General features: G+C 47.7%; 7 protein-coding genes across 7 annotated transcripts; 3 read left to right on the top strand and 4 right to left on the bottom strand.

Annotated features, from left to right (window-relative positions):
- Window positions 1-274: 274 nt before the first annotated feature.
- PAAG_06525 (hypothetical protein) lies at window positions 275-1,751 on the top strand (the record flags this gene model as incomplete). The annotated part of the gene is made up of 2 exons (XM_002791740.1): window positions 275-418; window positions 675-1,751. The coding sequence occupies 2 exons, from the start codon at window positions 275-277 to the stop codon at window positions 1,749-1,751; spliced, it is 1,221 nt and encodes a 406-aa protein (XP_002791786.1).
- A 505-nt stretch (window positions 1,752-2,256) lies between these two features.
- On the bottom strand, window positions 2,257-3,003 carry PAAG_06524 (hypothetical protein; the record flags this gene model as incomplete). Its single annotated transcript, XM_002791739.2, has 1 exon — window positions 2,257-3,003. One exon carries the CDS (start codon window positions 3,001-3,003, stop codon window positions 2,257-2,259), a length of 747 nt encoding a protein of 248 aa, XP_002791785.1.
- A 305-nt stretch (window positions 3,004-3,308) lies between these two features.
- On the top strand, window positions 3,309-3,894 carry PAAG_06523 (hypothetical protein; the record flags this gene model as incomplete). The annotated part of the gene is made up of 2 exons (XM_002791738.2): window positions 3,309-3,423; window positions 3,584-3,894. The coding sequence occupies 2 exons, from the start codon at window positions 3,309-3,311 to the stop codon at window positions 3,892-3,894; spliced, it is 426 nt and encodes a 141-aa protein (XP_002791784.1).
- Window positions 3,895-4,586: 692 nt separating this feature from the next.
- PAAG_06522 (DUF185 domain-containing protein) lies at window positions 4,587-6,338 on the bottom strand (the record flags this gene model as incomplete). Its single annotated transcript, XM_015845917.1, has 4 exons — window positions 4,587-5,455; window positions 5,529-5,730; window positions 5,805-6,080; window positions 6,138-6,338. 4 exons carry the CDS (start codon window positions 6,336-6,338, stop codon window positions 4,587-4,589), a joined length of 1,548 nt encoding a protein of 515 aa, XP_015700143.1.
- Window positions 6,339-7,049: 711 nt separating this feature from the next.
- Window positions 7,050-8,269, bottom strand: PAAG_12238 (hypothetical protein; the record flags this gene model as incomplete). Its single annotated transcript, XM_015847753.1, has 4 exons — window positions 7,050-7,463; window positions 7,550-7,897; window positions 7,965-8,137; window positions 8,221-8,269. The coding sequence occupies 4 exons, from the start codon at window positions 8,267-8,269 to the stop codon at window positions 7,050-7,052; spliced, it is 984 nt and encodes a 327-aa protein (XP_015702665.1).
- A 999-nt stretch (window positions 8,270-9,268) lies between these two features.
- On the top strand, window positions 9,269-12,426 carry PAAG_06521 (hypothetical protein; the record flags this gene model as incomplete). The annotated part of the gene is made up of 6 exons (XM_002791736.2): window positions 9,269-9,405; window positions 9,469-11,650; window positions 11,803-11,874; window positions 11,961-11,981; window positions 12,097-12,194; window positions 12,264-12,426. 6 exons carry the CDS (start codon window positions 9,269-9,271, stop codon window positions 12,424-12,426), a joined length of 2,673 nt encoding a protein of 890 aa, XP_002791782.2.
- Window positions 12,427-14,135: 1,709 nt separating this feature from the next.
- Window positions 14,136-19,019, bottom strand: PAAG_06520 (hypothetical protein; the record flags this gene model as incomplete). Its single annotated transcript, XM_015845916.1, has 5 exons — window positions 14,136-14,528; window positions 14,596-14,679; window positions 14,759-18,133; window positions 18,282-18,815; window positions 18,921-19,019. The coding sequence occupies 5 exons, from the start codon at window positions 19,017-19,019 to the stop codon at window positions 14,136-14,138; spliced, it is 4,485 nt and encodes a 1,494-aa protein (XP_015700142.1).
- Window positions 19,020-19,779: the final 760 nt, after the last annotated feature.

Below are 19,779 nucleotides of genomic sequence, written 5' to 3'. Positions count from 1 at the left end.
AAGATGACCTACATCCATCCCTTTCCCCCCATCTGAACTCTGTAGTATGAATTTAGTCTCAATATTCAACAAACATTTCTTGTGCCCTCTCACATTCTTGTGCCCAGGTCCAGGTCCACTACCACTACGACACATCCATCAAACCAATCAGACACCACACCCGCGCTCTACCCCCAGATTTATTTACACGTATAGATTTTTATCTACCTCTCCACACATTTACTCTCCCTCCCCCACGGCCCTTACATTCCACATCAGAGTATATGTATATATAATGTCGTGGCAGCCACCGGGCATTCCCTCCCTTTGCCGCAAATATGTCCTTCCTTTGATTCTGGTGAGCAATGCAGTTGTGAGCGGCCGCATTGGCCCTGCAGCGAAATCAACATCGGGCTATGTGCAAGGCCAGAGTATCCCAGTTAGTTGTTTGAATAGGGATATGTGGGTGATTATTATTCTTTTATTAGAAAGGGAGGAGTTTGCTCAGGTTGAGATTGTTTGCTAATCAAAGGTTAATTAATATATAGATCAACAGGAGAACATGTATGTGCAGAAGCACCTGAAAACAGGTCTTTTCAAAACCAGATAACTATCTAGCCAGCTCCACAATACATACGTGCTTTCATATGTAGTCCATTACTGATCCCGCTGCCAAACACAAATAATAAAACCAGATCACAGAACCGTCTGGAAAACTCCAATACATTCCCTTTCCAATCTGCAACGAGACCGCCGCCCCGCTCTCCTTTCGCTACGGCGTCTCCGAAACAACAACCTGCACCATCAATTCGCTCTCCGACTCTCTCTACCACCTGCTAGAATACTACGTCCACTCTGACGTACCGCTAACATGCCGAATACCCACCTTCCCGCTATCCTCGCTGCGCAATCAAAACAAGATCGCTGGAAGTAGCGGCGAAGAGAAACATGGCGATGCTGTGAATAATGGCCTGCCATTCTCCTCCCAAACGCCTTTTACGCCTCTGACGATTGCGCTGCAGGGGACACTGCAACTGTCCCACTTACATATCTGGACGGAGATGAATGTGCTCATGCATAAGACTGCGCAGTTATCGCCTGGTTTTACATCTGGCTGGAAGAAGTCAAAGAAATCAAAGAAAAATACGAAGAAGAAAGAGAAGGAGAGGAAAAGGGATAAAATACCACCCCCTCAAGGACAGATTGTGGCCGGTTCGGCCTATTCTGTGCCATTGGTTCTTCCCGCTGCTGATGATGAGGAGGATGACGTTGATAGCGCAAATGACAAGAAGACCAGGAATAAGAAGGACGTGATGGATCCCTGGACTACAGAGGGAGGCACGAAGGTAATTCGCGGCGAGCCGCTTGTCTTTACCTTTCGAGTTGGGTGGGTATCTCACGGCGATGTGCTGGAGTTGGTTAGTGCAGAATCCTCATCGTCTTCTCCTTCGTCGACTTCAGGAATCGGATTATTCATTCAAGTGATGACTATTTGCTTTTGGGTTGGGGTTGGATTTGGGCTGGCAGTTGCTGTGGAGAAGGTTAGGCAGAGGAAGAGGGGTAGATATAAGGGGGACGGGATTTTAGGGCATAGACCGTTTTTTGGTGGCCTTGGTGCGGCAGGGGTTGGGGGAAGCGGGGTGATTGGCTTTGGAGGGGATAAGGGGAGGATGAATGGGTATGGATATGTGTTAGGGTTGAATGGTGGTGGCAATGGCGGTGGAGGGGTATATGGGGAATATGGAGGATATGGTGTTGGGAAGAATGACTGATTTTTTTTATCTCCTTTTTTTTTTGGCTTTTTTTTTCGGCTTTTTTGCGGATAGGGGTCGGCCATTTAAGGTATATTTTGTTGGTTTGCCTTTTGCTATATACCTTAGATGTTACGTCTTTTTAGCATTTGCACATAATGGGTAATGAACTGAAGATATATCGCAAGGTGGAGCTTTATATTTCCATGAATTTGGAATGAATGTTACGGCGGGCTGCGGATGATTCAACCCTGATATATAAATTCCTAAAAAAGCGTTCACAAAATTACATGAAACCTAAGGGAAGTATTGCAATTAAATGTCAATTTCGAAATCCTAATACACCAGAAGAGTTTGTAGAACACATCTATATCCCCTTCATACCAAGATAATGTACCCTGTATAAGAAAAAATCACCAAACTCGTATTAACATAGCGAAAGGAAAAGGAGACAACATTATCTCCCTTACCATCAACGATGTTGTATGCCGACGGCGATCATAAACCGGAAAACAACCTCCATTGACTACCACCCCTGCTTCCTCAATTGCTGACACCTCCTCAACGTATGTTGAAACGACATCTTAAACAATCTCCGCCACCTCTCCCTTCTCAACTCCTTCTTCAACTGACCCCTCCTCACATGGAACCGCTGCTTCATCACCATAGACTTAACCCTATTCCTCCGAACTCTCGTCTCCATCATCTGGAAAGCCGCCGCGACATCGATACCGGCGTTCGGATCCACTGGCACCGAACGGCCCAGCTCTGGACCTAGGCGCAAGTTGATGGTGGGCACGCGTGATTTCTGCGATTGGCCGAGGCCCTCGCGCACCTGTCTGTACATGGCTTCGTCTTGCGATGTTCGCGGTTCAAAGGGGTTGGTGGCTTGTCGGGGTTGGTTGGAGCGTGGTATGAAGTTTTCTAGGACTTCTGTGACAAGGGTAAGTTTGTCATCGTTGCTGCTGCTGCTGGTGACGGAGCTATTTGATTGTACAACTCCCGGCGGCCAGGGTTTAATGGGTATATTAAAGCGTTCTTGTAATCGGGGTTGCTGGTGAGAGGAGGTTGATTTGTTTTCAGATATCTCTTCGGATTCTGCAATCAAGGCTGGGGTGGCCTGTCCGGAGGCATTACGGGGTGGTGAGGTGCTGAGCGGTCTTGCCACGGAGGTAGTTAATGCGGAGGAGCAGGAGAAATGACTGGGGTGGAGGAGATAGCGGCGGGAGGAGAACAGGTGACTTATGGACCGACTGATTTGGCGGGTCTCCATGTTGAGTGTGCCACTAAGAGAACAATTGGCAAAGTTGGTAGCTTAGCTGTTTGTTTATCCCCGTTGGATATTGAAAGTCGAGATGATTTTTGAAGATATTTTTGACGTGTCACGTGATATAACTAAAGGTTTGGTCCTATAGCCAAATGTCGCGCAGGGGTTGATGATAGTCCTGAAGGCAATAGAAACTTCATTTACAAGAAATATAAAGAAAGAAACGTTATTCTGCGTCTAGTGTTAAGTGACTTTCTTTTTGGTGGCAGTACTGTTACTTTTCCATTTTCATTTTCGCGTTCCCGTCCATCATGTCGACAATTACCACCGCGAACCTCAACCGAATGGACCGCGATACCCTCGCCGGCATGCTCCTCTCCCCAAGCAATCCTTCAAAGCTTGCAATAGTGGATGTTCGTGATTCAGGTGAGGGTCATTTTGCTTAGTTATGCGCACAATTCTTCCGTTTGCATAAATGCAAGTGATGATCTCCTAGCAAATCTATTACCCCTCCCCCAAACCCTCTCCACTTCCTCTACCAACACTACAAACCCTCGCTGCTTGCACATCAATAACGTTGTCATAGATCACATCGGAGGTCATATCTTCTCTTCAATCTGGTGTCCCAGCTCAACATTAAGCCTCCACATGGCAAATCTCATAAACAAGCTGCGCGACAAAGAGAAAGTCGTGTTTCATTGCGCGCTAAGCCAGGAACGGGGTCCCTCCGCGGCGCTCAGGTATCTGCGAGAACGAGAGCAGGTTCTCAATAAAGAAGAGTGTATTAAGCAGACCGTGTATGTCTTAGACGGCGGCTTTGTCAAGTGGCAGGAGAAACATGGGGATGATAAAAGGTTGACGGCGGACTATGTTAAGGATCTCTGGGATGACAATTGAGGGTTGGATCAATGGATTGGCGGAGTGCATATTATGCGCTATAAGTCTTTTTTTATTATCTTATAGGTGCTTCGGTTTGGCTTGGGTTGCATGATATATGAGATATGGGTAAGACAAACGGACAATGGGTTAGAAAGATATAAGCATGGAAGGTCGATGGACATCCATTCGGGCAGGAGTTTCTTGGAATATGCTAAGTATTCTTGGAGGCAACGAAAAGGGCCTCGAGAGCTTAGTGATTTTCGAGGGTGACTCCAGCTTCAATCCAACAGCTTAGGGGGAGAATAGTCATGGCTGGAACCCCCGAGGATTAATTTCTCCGAACCCTTTTTCTTTTCTGTTTCTTTTTCTTCGGAACTAACGGAGAAATCAGAAAACGCCTTTTTAAGAAGCGCACCAACTTATAGCAGCCGGCTTGTTTTTAATATAAACAGATTTCGATAGCGAGCCTCTAGGCAATTTATATATGCTCCATACGCTGTTCCGGGTGAAGGAGACATTCAACTGGATCGGGAATGGAAGTTAAACAATGGTAGCTGGTGCAATGGATTTTATATCCAAAGTTTCTCTATCCAATTAAAGATCAAATCCCTACCATTTTCCAAATGACAAGCGCAAAGGATATATAATTTACAGCGGATGTAAATACAGATAAAATCTAACCCTCCCCACCCTCGCATCCATTCCAACAACTACCCCAAAACACTCCCCCCAAATCCAACAGGCCTCCTCCTCCCCCCACTCTCCGGCACGATAGCCAGAGCTTTATACAATTTGCCCATCCCCCCACCTCCCCTCTCCACCAACCTCTTCCACCCGCTCTCAATCCTCTTCCTCTTCTCCTCCCCCCCCTCCCCCTCAACTTTCCTCAACAACTGCGACGCCCTCTTCGAAATCCCCAACGCCTCTAAAAACTGACACTGCTCCACTGGCCCATACACCTCCACACCAGGACTAGCGTCAATAGCCGCCTCCGCTAGCGCAGTGAAATCTACATTAGCGCTGATGTCGACCTGCCCCGGTACGGCGAAGGGAGAAACGAGTTGGTGTTTCCGGATACCGCGGAGGGAGTTTATGGGAATTGTTGATGTGGTACCGTAATCGAGGATTAGAGCGGCTCCGGATGGGACACGTTTCTTGTTTGACTGTTCTGAAGAGGAGTAAAAGGAGCCCCCTATTCGCCGTGCGATATCTTGGGCGCACGTCTGGCCTTCCGGGCTTATTTCTATAGTTGACCCAGGCATGGATTTCATAGCTTTATAGCGCGGAGACATTTCGGGGAGGACGAGGGAAGATGGTGTATGTGATTTAGCAAGTGAGAGGTGGAATTCGGGCTCCTTTCCGCTTTTCAGTTCGGGGGTCTCGGGGTTTGGGGAAACGACGAGCTCTCTCCATTGAGTGGCGGGAGAGCTAGAGGTGGCTGGCGGGTTGTGAAGGGTAGCAGGACCGGTAGGTGTGTTTATGGTCTGCGAGGGGGGTGGTGTCTCTATAGACTGGAATGCATGGATGGGGAGCGCATCGAAAAATTCGTGCGCAAATATGAAGGGGGTTTTATCTGGTTCTGGATGGAGGGGTGAGGATTAGTTATTATATATCACGGACAAAATAAAAGGTCAAGATGGCAGGATCTTCACCCTCAGTGAGTAGCTTAATATGCTCAGTCCAAATAACTGGAACACCCAGATGGACACTTGTACTTTTATATCCAACCTCCATCTCTTCCGTTGGAGCGTCTCCACAGAGAAGTTTATGCTGAACCTCTCGCAGAACGGTGCTAGCTTCAACTAGATAAATAGCCTCAATCGCCGACGCAAAGGTTTTGAAATTGCGAATAGACTACCAGTCACCACATTGTGTCAGCGAGATTTCCTGCAAATCTCCGCTCTGGGAAAGGGAAACAGAGCACACACCCTCAGCATATCCGCCATAAGCGTCCCCTTCCCCGGTCCCAGCTCAATAATCTGCACCCCACCTTTCTTTCTCCCTTGTCCCATCCACTCCGCCACAGTCCAAATCCCCAGCAACTCGCCAAAAATCTGCGAAATCTCTGGTGATGTGACGAAGTCTCCCTTTGGACCAAACAGTTCCGTGCCCTCCGCCTCCTGGCCGCGGGATGTGTAATATCCGCCGTCCGGGGACGTGAGGCATTGCCGCATATAAGCTGCAATGGAGATAGGGCCCGTAACCTGCGGGATTGTTAGAATTTGGTTAGAACACAATGAAGCAGTTTTCTGGTAAATTACGGCGAGGTGGGGTATGCGCACGCTTATGGCTTCAGCAATGGTTTTTGCGAGCGGGGTGGACCACTGCCGTGGAGCGGAGTTTGGGGCGGAGGTGGATGACCACCGGACCAGATGAATTTTTGCATTGACACCGCCCAGTCGAGGATACCGGCCTGCTCCCGCTAAGCGTGATAGGAGAAGGCAAACGGATCCATTGCTCATCTTCAATTTAGATGGCACACTGTCTTCACTGCATGAGGATTTGCTGTATTTTCTTATAACAGATGTTTTGGTGAGGTTGAGATTCGGAGGCAGTTGCTTACACGGTTTGCGCCGCGCCAATCAGAATCACCAGTAGCTATACGATGCGAAACAGCATCCTTACCTTTGATATATTGGTATATTGATGATTAAGAAAAATCATTACGTTCGTTTGAATAACAAGTTGTCGAATGAAGCTTTATTTTAGGATTTTATTGTCATTGTATGAGCTCCTAGAGTAGAGTCAAGCAACAAGGTTGGGCCTGCAAAGATTCTGAAGAAAAGGTGTAAATGGTGAAAGAGAGAACAAGCTCTAAAACAAATTATCTGACAACCTTCCATAGTATGATACAAAAAGCGTTCATTCATTAAATCTAGCTACGTGTGGCATTCTCTTCCATGCGCTATTAAAAAGCAACCTTGCACCAATCGCACCACTATCCGTCAAATAACTAGAAGGCTCTTGATCTCCACAGCCCTTTTACCATTTGCTGTGAGACCATACCCATAAATTCAAGCCCATATTGCCCAAATCCCATAAGAACCTTGCGGGTTGGGCTACCATCAAGCACAATCATGTTCAAATTGTCCAGTTCCCACCTAATTTCATGCCGAAATAATAAAAACCTAGGGGGGCTTTAAATCATCCCACAGCAACAAACCAAATCGCATCTACCTACCCCGTCCCTCACGATTGCGCGATTCGCTCCCAGGCTTATCGATAACCATCCGATCACTGTAAAGCCCTGTGTCACCGTTCCCGGAACGTTGACTCCTCCCCAATCCGCCCGTCCCGGCTCCAGACCAGCTTCGATCACCTCGTCGACCGCCTGTTACACGAGTATCGCTTGCACCTCCTCTGTGCTGCTGCTGATTGAATTCATCAAACCCATAGCGGCCATCTTGGATCTGCGGATCAGCGCGTCGTTGTTCACGCTCACGGCGTTCGCGGTCCGCTTGTTCGCGCAGATTTTCGAAGTTAGGTTGGGATCGATGGTGGCGTAGGCGGGTTTGGTCGTTTGTTTCTGTGGGTATTTGGGGAGTGGTTCCTGGTTTTATTCGGACGCTGAGGATTCTTCCATCCGCCTGGAAGATATTGGGGGATTGTGTTAGTTGCATTTTTTGTGCCTTTTTAGGCAAAGTTTGAGACACGCGATGGGGGGGAAAATTACCTTTTGATTGTTGAACCGTGCAACTACAGCCTCAGCACCGCTTCTCTCCTCGAAAATCATCTCAGCAACCACAATGGGGTGGGTTGACGCAATCCTGCAATTTAGCATTCGCCCTCCTACGGGTTCTAGCGCTGACTCGATATCTGCAGCAGTGGTGCCTGGAGCAAAATTGCTTCCAAGAACCACACAGGGTCCCGAAGCGGTTCCCTTGATGCTATAACCTAGTCCCTGATTCTGAACTGAATCCTGGCCGTTTTCTGGAAAGAGATCAGGGACTGTGCGATTTAGCTTGGAGGCGTAGGTTGGTACCGCATTGGCGAAACTTCTGGTCGCAGGCGCTGCTGATCTCTGTATGTCCTGTTAGCGATTGCCTACTGTAAACACACGCCAGATCTTTTATAAAGGAATGAAGTACCTTTGAAATTCCCACTCTACTTGCTAGGGTACCCGGTGCTGCAGACACTCTATCTGCCAAAGCGCCTGAACCCGAACCTAAACCTGAGCCTGGACCCGGGACTGGTACACTGGATCGCCTTTTGGTCTCGAAGAATTTGTCTGTCAAGGCCTGTTTCCTGCGTCGCTGGCGAGCTAGTGGCAATAGAATAAAATGATATTAACTAATTCACTCTCTAAACATAGCGAAAGCCCTACATGTGTGTACATGCACATACCGGCCTGAATGATCTCATCGAATGAGACAGCTTGTTTTCCCGCAGCCATCGAAGCGTCTTAAAACGTATTCGAAGCTGATATTCTGGAAGCAGTCAGGGAATCCTTAGGAGATGCGTATGAGCCTGCAATGGACAGACTATACTGGCTTGTAATTAATGGTCTTTCCAACCAAACAGATTACTTTGTCTGCTGTGTCGCAGAGTGAGATCACAAAGTAATGCGCGTCTAAATAAAATGAAATCCTAGAGCCGCGCGGTTATTCATTACACTATACCTTATATGCTCTAGCGTTCCTATCCAAGGGTTTCGATGTATATAAGCTACACCATACGGTTCTCCAAACATCCAAAACATCCAAAATCATAAAAATGAACCATCCACGGATTGAAAATCTCCAAAGAGTCAAAATATACTTCTTCTGATGTCATCCAAAGTATGGTTTTGTCGACTTTGGCAAAAAGACGTATCAATGACGTCTTTAAATACTTATTTTCATTTTTTTTTTGACTGATCCTATGCTGTTGCCAGACTGTTGCGCACCGGAAGATCAGTCGGTTTTCTAGAGTTCAAGGTACCTAGATGTGCATACTAATTTCTGCTGACGATAAGGTACCTCCAGCGAAATCAAGGGCGGTTTCCTAACACGGAAATGCCCTTCCACTGCGTACCTTGGGGCTTTGAGCCATCATCCATCTAAATTCAACTTCATCAGAGTCATCTTCATGTTCATCTCTGATATAACTATCAGTCTCACCAGCTTCTTTAGCTCATTATACTCACCTGCTTCAGGAACCCCTTTGTGTCCCCAGTCCCTTTTGACGTTTCTGTCGTCGCCCCTTTGCTTTCCTGCTGCTTGTTCTGCGCAGCATAGCTACAGGATACCAAAGCCTATCTATCCATACTCGTGGACCCTCATTTAGCTTCCTACATTCTACATCCTAGCTTACCTCTCTACTTCATATTCATGATCCCCCGGATTCGGAACGACTTACACATCTAGTTTTCCACCTTGTAACACGTGTTCTGTCCCTTGTCTCTGTCGCCAATATGACTTTCATTTGGGGCCGCCGGACCAGTAGTCCGGAGTGTCGACCGGACGAAGGCGTCTCAAGAAGACGGTTCTCGATGAGATCACGACGTGGGAGGAAAGAAACTAGGGTAGAAATATCTACCCAGACCTCACAGTAAGTTTCCACCTAGTCAACTCACATCTTCGTTATGTTTCTGATATCCTGTGGGGCTTGCAGAATGCGGGAAATAGACTGCTTAGAGATACGCCATTATCCCAAATTTGATCCTAAGGATCCCAGGCACAACTCAGCCCTCTTGGTTAAGAAGAATAAAGGTAAGGGGATCTGGGCCTTCTTTACCCAGTCAGTAAAGCAACGACTTTACGGCTCCCTCAGACCTAGGAAGCCTGTAGCCAAATCTCCAAGTTGCCCACAAAAGCCCCGCCGGAGCATACGGTTAAGTTTATCAGTGACGGCCTCACGGCTTGTGAAACGTTCGCGCTCAGGTAAAGCTCCAAAACCACATCTGAACTCAATTTGGCCCCCTCAAATCACGAGCCACATTGGGCCACACGAGCCAGTGCACTCCTGTTGGTCAGACCAAATCGACGATTCCCAGGATCTGGATATTCCCGGCCCTTCCGCTGTTCCCGGGCAGTTCCTTCTGCCATCACTGTCATCCATGTCATCAGGGCTGATTTCCCCCTTAGAATTGGAAGCTTGCATGTCCAACGCACATACAGAGCAGGAGATTTCCCTCCGTCAAATGAATATTCGTCGGTTTCATGCATTCGATCCGACTCACGATCCCTATCTCACTGTGAAGACTGCTCTCTCCTCCCTGGCTAATGGTCACGCCCTAACTCAGTCGTATCAGGGATATGAAAATGTTTCAGATTGCAATGAGCTTCCTGAGGCTCGCGTTCCAGCCATTCCAAATGAAAATGCCTGCCATGACCGGGTTTTGGATCCCATATCCGAAAGAGATGGTTCGCCGGGGCCTGTGACTCCAAAACGTCCCCCTATCTGCGAACAAGCTCTTGGGGTAAATGAAGGAGACATTGAGAAACTGTCTGCTTCGATAAGCAAACGAATGCATTCTCAGTCATCCAACCCTACTAACTGGAGAGTAAAGGAACTGAGTACCACGACTGAATCCGAGAAAAGTGGCCCAAAACCCCCGCCTCTCTTAGACCTGGGTGAGAGCTGGCTAGAAATCCGAAATGAACAAGAACAATCGCGCGTAGCAAGTACAGGGATTTCACAACCTAGCACAGCTACTGATTCCGAATTTGGAGTAGATATCTACCGCACGTCCGCGAATCAACAATATACTTCTTCTCCAAGGAGTGATGGTAACCTTATGACCTGGCTATCATCGTTGTCAAGCGCCACTCACACGCGCGACAATACAGACGTTTCTAGAAGCACCCTATGCCGTTCCATTTCACCCTCAGCAAGGAACCAGAACTCATCTAAACCAACGGAATCATTCCTAGAATTGAATGTACGTGAAAAGGGTGCAAGCCCTGAGAAGCGTTCTCCCGGATCCGATATACGGCAATATAGTGGATTGATGCTTCGCGATAAAGTTGCAGGTAACAACCGCCAAGATGCGCCCTCTATATCCAACTCTCGGTCTGGAGAACCTCTAGAACTCACCAGCAATGGGAAACCTTCCGACAGCACATCAGGAACAAGCCCTTTCCCAGAGCTTAGCATGCCTTTTGAGATGCCTAAATCCCACCCTAACCTCCAGAATAACTCTGCACATACCCCAGAACAGCTTTCAATCATCCTAAGAGAACATCTGTGCGAAAGCAATCCTGAAACGTGTCTCGACAAGACAACATTCTGGTCCACATCGATTGATTCATGTATGGAAAACTCTAATCCAAATCATCCCGAACCAGGGAACACCATCGTGCCTTGTCAGTGCGTTGATGGATACAACAAAAAATATTATGAGAGCCCCAATTTGAATACAGAAAGCCAACACACAACATCCTCTCTCGCAACGATAACCAAAGCTCCCAGTCAAAGTGAAACCGCACAGGCAACAGCTGCTTGCCAAGACACAACAAAAAATCTCATGACCTCCATCAACAAACCACTTCACCTGCCTGCCAAAAACCAATCTCCTGACGCCGGAGAACGACCAGTCAACTGTATTTCCAGTGATAGCGATTCCAAAACCTTCCCCAGTCGCAAAGATGGATCAAGCAGTGGATCCGGATCCGGATCAGGATCAGGATCAGGCTCTGGCGGATCAGGTCAAAGTGATCCTCTGACGAATAGTACGGCTGCGACCAGCGTTGTTGATCTTGAAGGCGATCAGAGTGTTATTTTAAAGGCGAAACCCGAGGGGACACCTTTTATTTCCGAATTAGGCGGAGTGACTGTGGAAATCGGTGATGTGGTATCATAAAATCCTCGACTATTGTTTAATGGCGGCATGGAGAAGTGCGTGTTGGTGGTGCCTTCTTTCCATCTTTGATTGGAACAAAAGTTTTTTCGATTTCATCCTTGATTTAATAGTTCTTTACGTCTTTCTCTTCTTCCCTGTTCCAGGTTTCCATTTTCCTCTTTCCCTGTTTTTGCTTCCTCTTGTCAACGCCCCCGGGTTTTGCAAAGCCCATCCTCGTACCTCTATAGAGTTATATGTTTGTCTTAAATTTATGATTGTTTTACCCCTTATAGCGTACCGTTGTTATTGACTCATTCCGCAGGCGTTCAAGAAGAAGTCTGATGTTTGTATGATTACAAGCAATGATTAAAGGCAAAAGCTAATATGTACTATTGATATTAACAGTGTAATATGATATAATTCTAACGTAATGACTTAATATAACGTTTCCTGCGTAGTACATTACATTCCCCTATCTGCTCCCGGTGGAACGCAAGAAATTTACGTCATCTCCCATTAACGCTAAACCCAATTGGAAGAATACTTACCTAATTAGGTAATTTTATTTCCAAATTTGGTTTAGCACAGCAACCAGCGAGCAGACTTAACTGTGTTGTTCCTGTAGTCGCCACAGGAATATTTCGGAACCACACAAGCTACGATATGGCACTGGAAATGCAATGGCCAAATTGAGGGCAGAGAAACAAAGAGTAAAAGAAGAGGGTTTGGAAGCAGTGGGGCTAAAGCGAGACAATATGTTCCAACCTTCACGGGCACTCCCTCATTGAATGCAAGGCCAAGTCCCGTCCAGATACGTAGCTACAAGGTGTCAAACAGCAGGCAGTTGAGAGGAAGAAACCTTAAAGAACGGAGGGTAGTGAAAGGATCTGGATTTAGTTTACAAAATAACCAAACAGGGAAAGGAGAATACGGACTTGTTGCTCAAGCAAATCGAGCACAGTGAAAAAAGGGAGGAGTAATCTTTTTCCTTTTACCCATCCATCTAATCAGGAAAGGTAAAAGAGGGGCGGGGAGGGAGGAAACGAGAAGAATGGCAAGTGGTTAAATCTGTTCACCTTTTTGAAATATGATTTTATTAGAAGGGGAGGGAATAAGCAAGGCACAGGAACGGAAACGGAAAACCGTTAAGAAGAAAAATACAGAGTAGAATTATTATAATAAGAACCCCGAAGTACTTCGCAAATATTTAGTTAGACATTTAGAGAAAAGGAACAAGTGACACACGGAGCAAAAGCAATACCTAATAAATAGTAAAGGAAGAGGGATGGAGAATATGAAGCAGAGGAAAGCAGAAGATAAGTGAAAAACACAACTGAGTTAGCTGTATGGAAACAACTCGAGCAGTAACACGAAACATGGGACATGGATACAGACATCGACACGGAATGGAGAGACAGAGACAAAAATAATGTATTTTAATCAATTCAGCTGGAAAGTGAGGGAGGGAAAAAGAAAAAAAAAAGAGGTGAAAGCAAACCAAGTGAGAGCAAGCAGAGCATCATCGCCATGCAAATGCAAAGCTGTCAGTCAGCAGGGCTAAAAACAGAATGGAAAATAGTCTGGCCCTTTGAAACAACAGTAGAAAAAAGGAGAAAATCAAAAAAAAAAAAAGGGTGTTTAAAATCAGGATTAAAACTTCCCGGGTATTCTTCCTTAATTTTTTTCTTTTTCAAGGTTTGTTGTAAAGAAAAAAAAAAAAAATCTCAAATCAAAACACGTTTTGCTATCTGCACCATCATCACCGATCCTCGCATTACCCCAGTCCCTCCGCCCCTAATCTTCCATCGTTTGTTCTTCGAGATCCCCTCAACTTTTCAAATGTGATGCTTTGCAATCTTGAAAGAGTGGTCATCAAGGTGAAAAATTCGCTTTGCTTTTCTTACTTCTCTTCCGCTGTCTTCCTTCTAATTTTCATCACATATATCCCTCCCAATGGAAGAATCCGTTTTTTCTCTTCATGTTTCCCCAAACAAAATGAGTAAAAAACCATCGCGCCATGAACTTTTGGGCTTTTTTCTTTCTCGTTGCGGTAAAAGCCAGCATAATACAAAGTTAAGGTGTGTTTTTGTGTGTGTGTGTGTGTGTGTGTGTGTGTGTGTGTGTGTGTGTATCGTCTATAATTAGTATTGTTGTCGGAAAAAAAGGTGTGGCGTGGGAAAAGGTTCAACGAATTTAAGATGCAGTCTCCTTTGCTGGTGATTTTGACCGTTCAACGGCGGGTTGGGACTTGACCATGGGAGGGGATGACGGGTTGGATGGAGGCGATGTAGCCATACTATCTTCAGTATTCAAAGCGGCCAGAGCACTGGGGCCGTCGAAAGAAAAGGTGGGAAGAAACAAGTTAGCCATTCCGGTCCGTTATGTGGAATATACGTAAATCCAAATCCAACCAGGAACATAAAAGTCCTAGGGGTGGTGGAGGTGTTCTGTTGGGAGGTTGGGGGGAGAATATCTGGGGATCTAGGGACTGCAATCCTCACCTGAATGCATTTATTGAGGATGCAGCCTCCTTGTCGTCCTTTTTATCTTTTCCACCTGGCGGTGTGCCTGTTCGGGAACTAGCTCCACTGTCCTCGCTGCCACGGACTAAGCTACCACCAGGTCCCAGATTTCTGCGGCCACTGTTGCTCCGGGCACCAAACATGCTGGACGGTCCGAAGGATACGGGTTGGTTGGTATTCCTGGTCGTTTTTAGGCGGCGGAGATCATCACTGCCAACTTTGCTGGAGGCAAAGTCTGGAGGAGGAGCTTGATTGCCATATCCACCAGAGAAGTTTCGTGAGTCACCACGACTCATTGGCATTCGTCCGCCTCTGTTTGCTTGTTGGCGCATGCGTTCCATTTCTTGCTCTTGTTGGGCACGGGCAGCCTAATAAATGCGATATTGTCAGCGAGTAAAGCTTCGAATCAATCGTGTTCAAATGGCGTATACTAACCGCTTCTCTAATCTCAACAATAGTCTTAGGACCCTTGTCACCATCTTTCGACACCCAACCAGCTTTCCGTAGATCGACAATGTCCTATAAAGTTTATTAGCATTAGACCAAGATAAAAATAAATAAAAAAGGCTGTAGAAAATTTTCCAGAGTTAAGACATACCATAAGCATGAACTTCAGCCGACTAGCCAGGCCAGGGCTCTCCATCATCATATTAATCCGCACAAAATACGCATCCATCATACCATGGCCCTTCTCAGAATTATCAAGACTATACCCAATAGTCCTCAGCAGACTCGTCAAGCTCTCCACCTCAGCTTCTTCAGGAACACCATCATAATCCACCAACTTCTTCACGCACTGGTGCATGATGCGCTCAGTCAACATGCCAAGTTTGTACAATTCACCAATAAACTTGACAAGACCGAGACCACGACGTTTCGCCGCAGCGGCAGCATAATATTCATCAGACAGCATGACAGCTTCCTCTGTGGCACCTTCAGGTTTCTCGGGGAGGTTGATCTTCCAACCCCGTTCGAATTCCTCCTGACAGCGATTGAGGAGGTATTTCCGGAACAAGCTACCACCAGTAACAACATTGCCTTGCTTATCGCGGATATTCTGATCTTTGATTTCGGGACTCATGCTATCGAGCATTCGCTTGCAGAATTTGGCGTACATGGGAGCCCAGTGAGCTTCATCCGTGGCCTTTTCAAAGGTCAGCTGGATGACTTGTCGGAGCGTGCGGCCATCAGATTCATCTTTGGACTGTCCCACAATTTCCAAAATCTGGTCAGAAATCCGATCGAACTTCTCAGGCGTCATCTTGTTCAAGTTGGCTTTGACCTTCCGCTGCACGACGTCGGGAGGCATGTGTCCGTCACCACCAAGAGCAGGGCCGGAAAGATTCTGTCCCACGCTCCGCGGCTTCCAGCCACTCTGAGAAGGAACCAATGGCTTAATATCCAAGCCAGCGGTGAGAGGCATGGCCTTGTTGTGAGTTTCCTCTTCCTTCTTAGATACTTTATCCCGCTTGCTTCCTGAACGAGTACCGCGGTGACTGGCAGTACGCGGGGACGGTATCTGCTGCATGGTCGAAGAGCTGCTACGACTCATGGGCAAGCCACTTATAGGCATCCCACTAGGACCACGGGCGAAGTGTCCAAAGGGGTTAGCCATGGATGGAGCATGGACAGTACCCGCCATTGGGAATCCATCCCGACCCATACCCCCAGAAGGTAATGTTTGTGCGCGTCCAGGAGCTTGACCAAATTTACCCATGGGGTTGGGGAAAGCACCTTGAATACCAGGACGAGATGACGTTCGGCCACCACTCACGATAGGAGTTCGCGCAGATCCAGGACGCGATGAACTATCCGTACTATCTCCAACGGTCTCTCGAACGCGACTGTCCCAGTCTATTGATGGCTTCTCCTTAAAGACAGACTGGAATTGAAGTAGGAATTCTTTGTTGTATTTGAATTTCCGGTCAACTGGAGCATTGGCGTTGAGAGCGGGATTAGGTGAAACGATAGCAGGTGGGTAGGTAATCTTGCTGGGGTCTTCAAGGAACCGAGCGGTTTGGAGTGATTTCATAGCAGCGCTGGGTTGAGGTGGCTCAACCGTTTTGGTAGTCTCTAATTTCAATGCAGCTGGCTTGTTGTCACGCTTTCCACCACTGGCTGGCTTAGGTGGGGGTGGCCCCATCGAGATATCTGATACTGGAGTTGCAGCTCCGCTTTCCGCAGGGGTTCGAATGACGGGGCTCTCAGCTGCGGATGTAGGAGATTGGGCACCTTTCTGCTTGAGGGAGGCAAACAAATCGGTCCGGTCCTTCCTGGAACCATCCTCTTCACCAAGTTCAAGTTTCTTCATTCGAGCCTCTTCTGCAGCCTCCGCTTCCAGTTCAGCTTTCTTAAGATTGGCGAGGTAAGCCTCCTGCTCCTCTTTCTCCTTGCGGGCCTTCTCCTCTTGTTGCTTCTTCTTCTTTTCTGCGTAGGCCTTCTCAGCTGCAGCTTCTTTCTCAGCTAGCTCTCTTTCGAGAGCATCCCAATCAATCTCATCTTCAGCTGGTGCAGCCGGCTCAGCAGGGTTTGGTGCTTCCGCCTTGCTTGTTTCCTTGGCTGCTGATTCCTTCTGCTCTACTTCCTTCTCCTTCTCTTGGGCAGCAGACTTCTCAGTTTCTTCCGCAGCCTTCTTCGCTTCCGACTCCTCACGGGCTTTAGCTTCCGCCTCCTCCTTTTCCTTTCGTAGCTTCTCAGCCTTTTCAGCCTCCTCTCTCTTACGAGCTTCGGCTTCGGCTCGAACCTTCTGAGCAATAGCGTCCTGGAAAGATTGCTTCTTTTCCTCTCCTGTCATGGTCTTGGACTCTGTCCGTTCATGATCGGCACGGCTGGCGGTACGGGGAGGTGGGGTCGAAGCTGGGGTCCCACCTAATTTCACAGGTGAGGGAGTTGCACGAGCAGGAGATGCGCTTTGTTTATCGTAATGCATCACATTGCCACTGGTGGGGTCTCGAATAACTACTGTGGTTTTTTTAGTGGGAGGTACAACAAACTGTGATTTAGGGACTGGGCTGCTAGTAGATTGACTGGCACCGTGAGATGGTCCTTGTGCCATTGGTACGGAAGTCTGGGTCGGGCCGAGACTAGAGCCTGGCCGGTCTGGACCCGAAACCTGGGAAGGAGATCGTGAAAGTGGTGTGGCTTGTGGAGGGGCATGACCTTGGTTGCTGTATTGGGGCTGCATATACGGGGCTTGAGGAGGGTGTGGCACGTTCATAGCGGCTCGAGGCGATGGGGGAGCCATGTATTGGTACTGGCTCTGGGGCATATTATATGGGGGTGGTTGGTAGTAATAATTAGGATCATAGCCCTGAGCAACGAATCCCTGCGTTTTAATAATCGTCAGATATTGTTCAAATTGACCACTCTCTGGCGACAGAGTTATAGGTGGGGTGAAATTAATTTGGGATTGGGGAGTTAAATGTTGTTGTGGGGGATTTGAGTGTTTAAAACTGGGGCCATTTTGTTTGTGGTATGCATATGAACGACGATTAGAAGAGTTGGGGGGGTAAGAAGATTGTTGCTTTACTTGTTGAGGGCCTATATGAGGAGGATATCCGCTATAATGCTGGGCCTGCATTTGTGTGTTTGCTAGGGGTACTTGAGACATCGGGGGAGTCGCTGGGTTCACGTTAGAAAGCGCAGGGCTTCGGGCTGTCTGACGGGGGGAATGAGGGAACGGGCCTAAGGATCGCTGGTTGTGGCCATGGAAACCCATATTGGGTCCGCCCCGAGGTTGGTTAGGAGTGGATCTGTAGGTAGGGCCTGGAGAGTTATATCCTATAGGTTGGTGTGGCTGTCCGTAACTTCTTCCTCTGCCACCGTGACCACCGTATCCTCCACGTGGGGGAACGCCCGGCATACCATGATGGCCCATATCGCCATGTTGTGAGTGGGAAGATTCACGTCGAAGGTGGGTGGACTGGGCGTTTGGACCCATAGGGCCCTGTGGCGGAGGTCGCATACCAGACCGCTAAAAACAAATGAAATGGTAAATCAGTATAACTTCTTGGTCGTTAAGTTTTATTTTTGACGGCAAAAACTTCATGCTTCAATCCTGAATAAGATAGCCACGGAAAGAAGGGGCGAAAGAGAAGCGTTATATAGAGTAATATCCTTACGTTCATATCACCCGGATCACCACCAAAACTGCCAAAGTTAAGGTTATTTCCTTGCCCTTGCAGGGATGACGGTGGCCGCCCGCCGCTTGCTATCGGCTGCGGAATGGGTGAGGGTGAAGTCTGGGGAGAGGTAGCGCGGGGATTCACAGATGCATTAACGCCTAGAGTCGACTGAGGTTGATTTGGAAGAGAGGTTTGGTTGTTCATCTGCGCTCCTTGGGAGTCCATTGAACCAAATCGCAAACTATTTGCGCGTCTTAAAGCACCAGCTGGGCCTCCATTCGGGATTAAGCTCGGGTTGATAGTGACTGAGGTCTTCCGGTCGTGTAGGGAAGAGTTAGGGGCGGAAGCGTTGGGGGCTGTGTTTCCGTTGACGATGGTCAAGCCACCGACGACGGGAGTTGCTTGTTGCTGCATGTGTTTGCCGTTCAAAGAGACTGAGGGCGACTTTCCATGCTGATGGGGTTGAGAAGGCGCACTTCCGGCGATTGTGGAGGTTGCCGCTTCACCCCGAACGGTCTGCGGAAAATATTCCTTTGTCATGTCAGTGGAGTTGCGGGGGGGGATACAAGAATCAGAGTAAGAAAACAGAAGCGCTAGAGCAAGAGGTGCTGGGATTCTTTAGTGTCTTCCACTCACAGAAGAGGCAGGAGTGCGAGCCTGTGAGACAGCGGTATTGGCACCGTTGTTACTCTGTCCCTGTGGTTGAAGACCCGGAGTCTGGGAAATCGATGTCATTACACGGTAGTGTGCGCAAAGAGTCGCCGGAACAAGGTGCGAGAAAAATTAATAGGGGCGTAATTTAAAGAGAAACGGAATAAAGAGGTTGTCAAGAAGCAGGCTGGGAATGTGTGCGCCCAGCAGATTCCAGATCTGGCTCGAGACGAGAGTGAGAAGCGTATTAACTAAATCGTCGGATGGACGCGACCGGGAGGGGTGAAAGGCTGCAGACAATAAAACGGTATAATCAACTCGATAAGGAGGTCGAAAAAAAAGTGGATATTGCCCTTTTCGCAGAATGATGAGGCCAATCAGCAAGAAGGTTTGGCACACAAAAACCTACACAGCGAAGAGAAGAGAAACAAAAATTGTCAGTTTTCTTGGGTTTTTGGGCTTTCGGGTTTTTTATGCACAACGTGGGTTGATTGGATCGATTTGTCGTCGCAGTGAAACGAGGGAGCCTTGTAACCAACAGCAACGGAAGTAAGAGGCGAGGGTAGGGGGAGAAGGAGAAATGGGACGGGCAGCAGTGTAAGGAGATGCCGTTACCTGGTGAGATGGATCAACGAGACACCCGATCGAAAATAGTGGCTGTAATTCCAGACACCGGCACAGCGAGAAACGGAAGATACGGGATTTTTGGATGGTAAAGGAAAAAAGGCAACGGATGGAACAGAAGAAACTGAACTATCCGCGATCGTCCTGCTTCAGAGAAAGAAGAGGATCCGCCGGTAAATCAAAAGTTGATTTGATGTGTTGATAAAAAAAAAAGAGGGGG

This window comes from Paracoccidioides lutzii (assembly GCF_000150705.2).
Source record: "Paracoccidioides lutzii Pb01 unplaced genomic scaffold supercont2.18, whole genome shotgun sequence".
In the NCBI taxonomy this organism is placed as follows: domain Eukaryota; kingdom Fungi; phylum Ascomycota; class Eurotiomycetes; order Onygenales; family Ajellomycetaceae; genus Paracoccidioides; species Paracoccidioides lutzii.
Note: the sequence above shows the minus strand (reverse complement) of the source record. Positions and strands in the feature narration are given on the sequence as shown.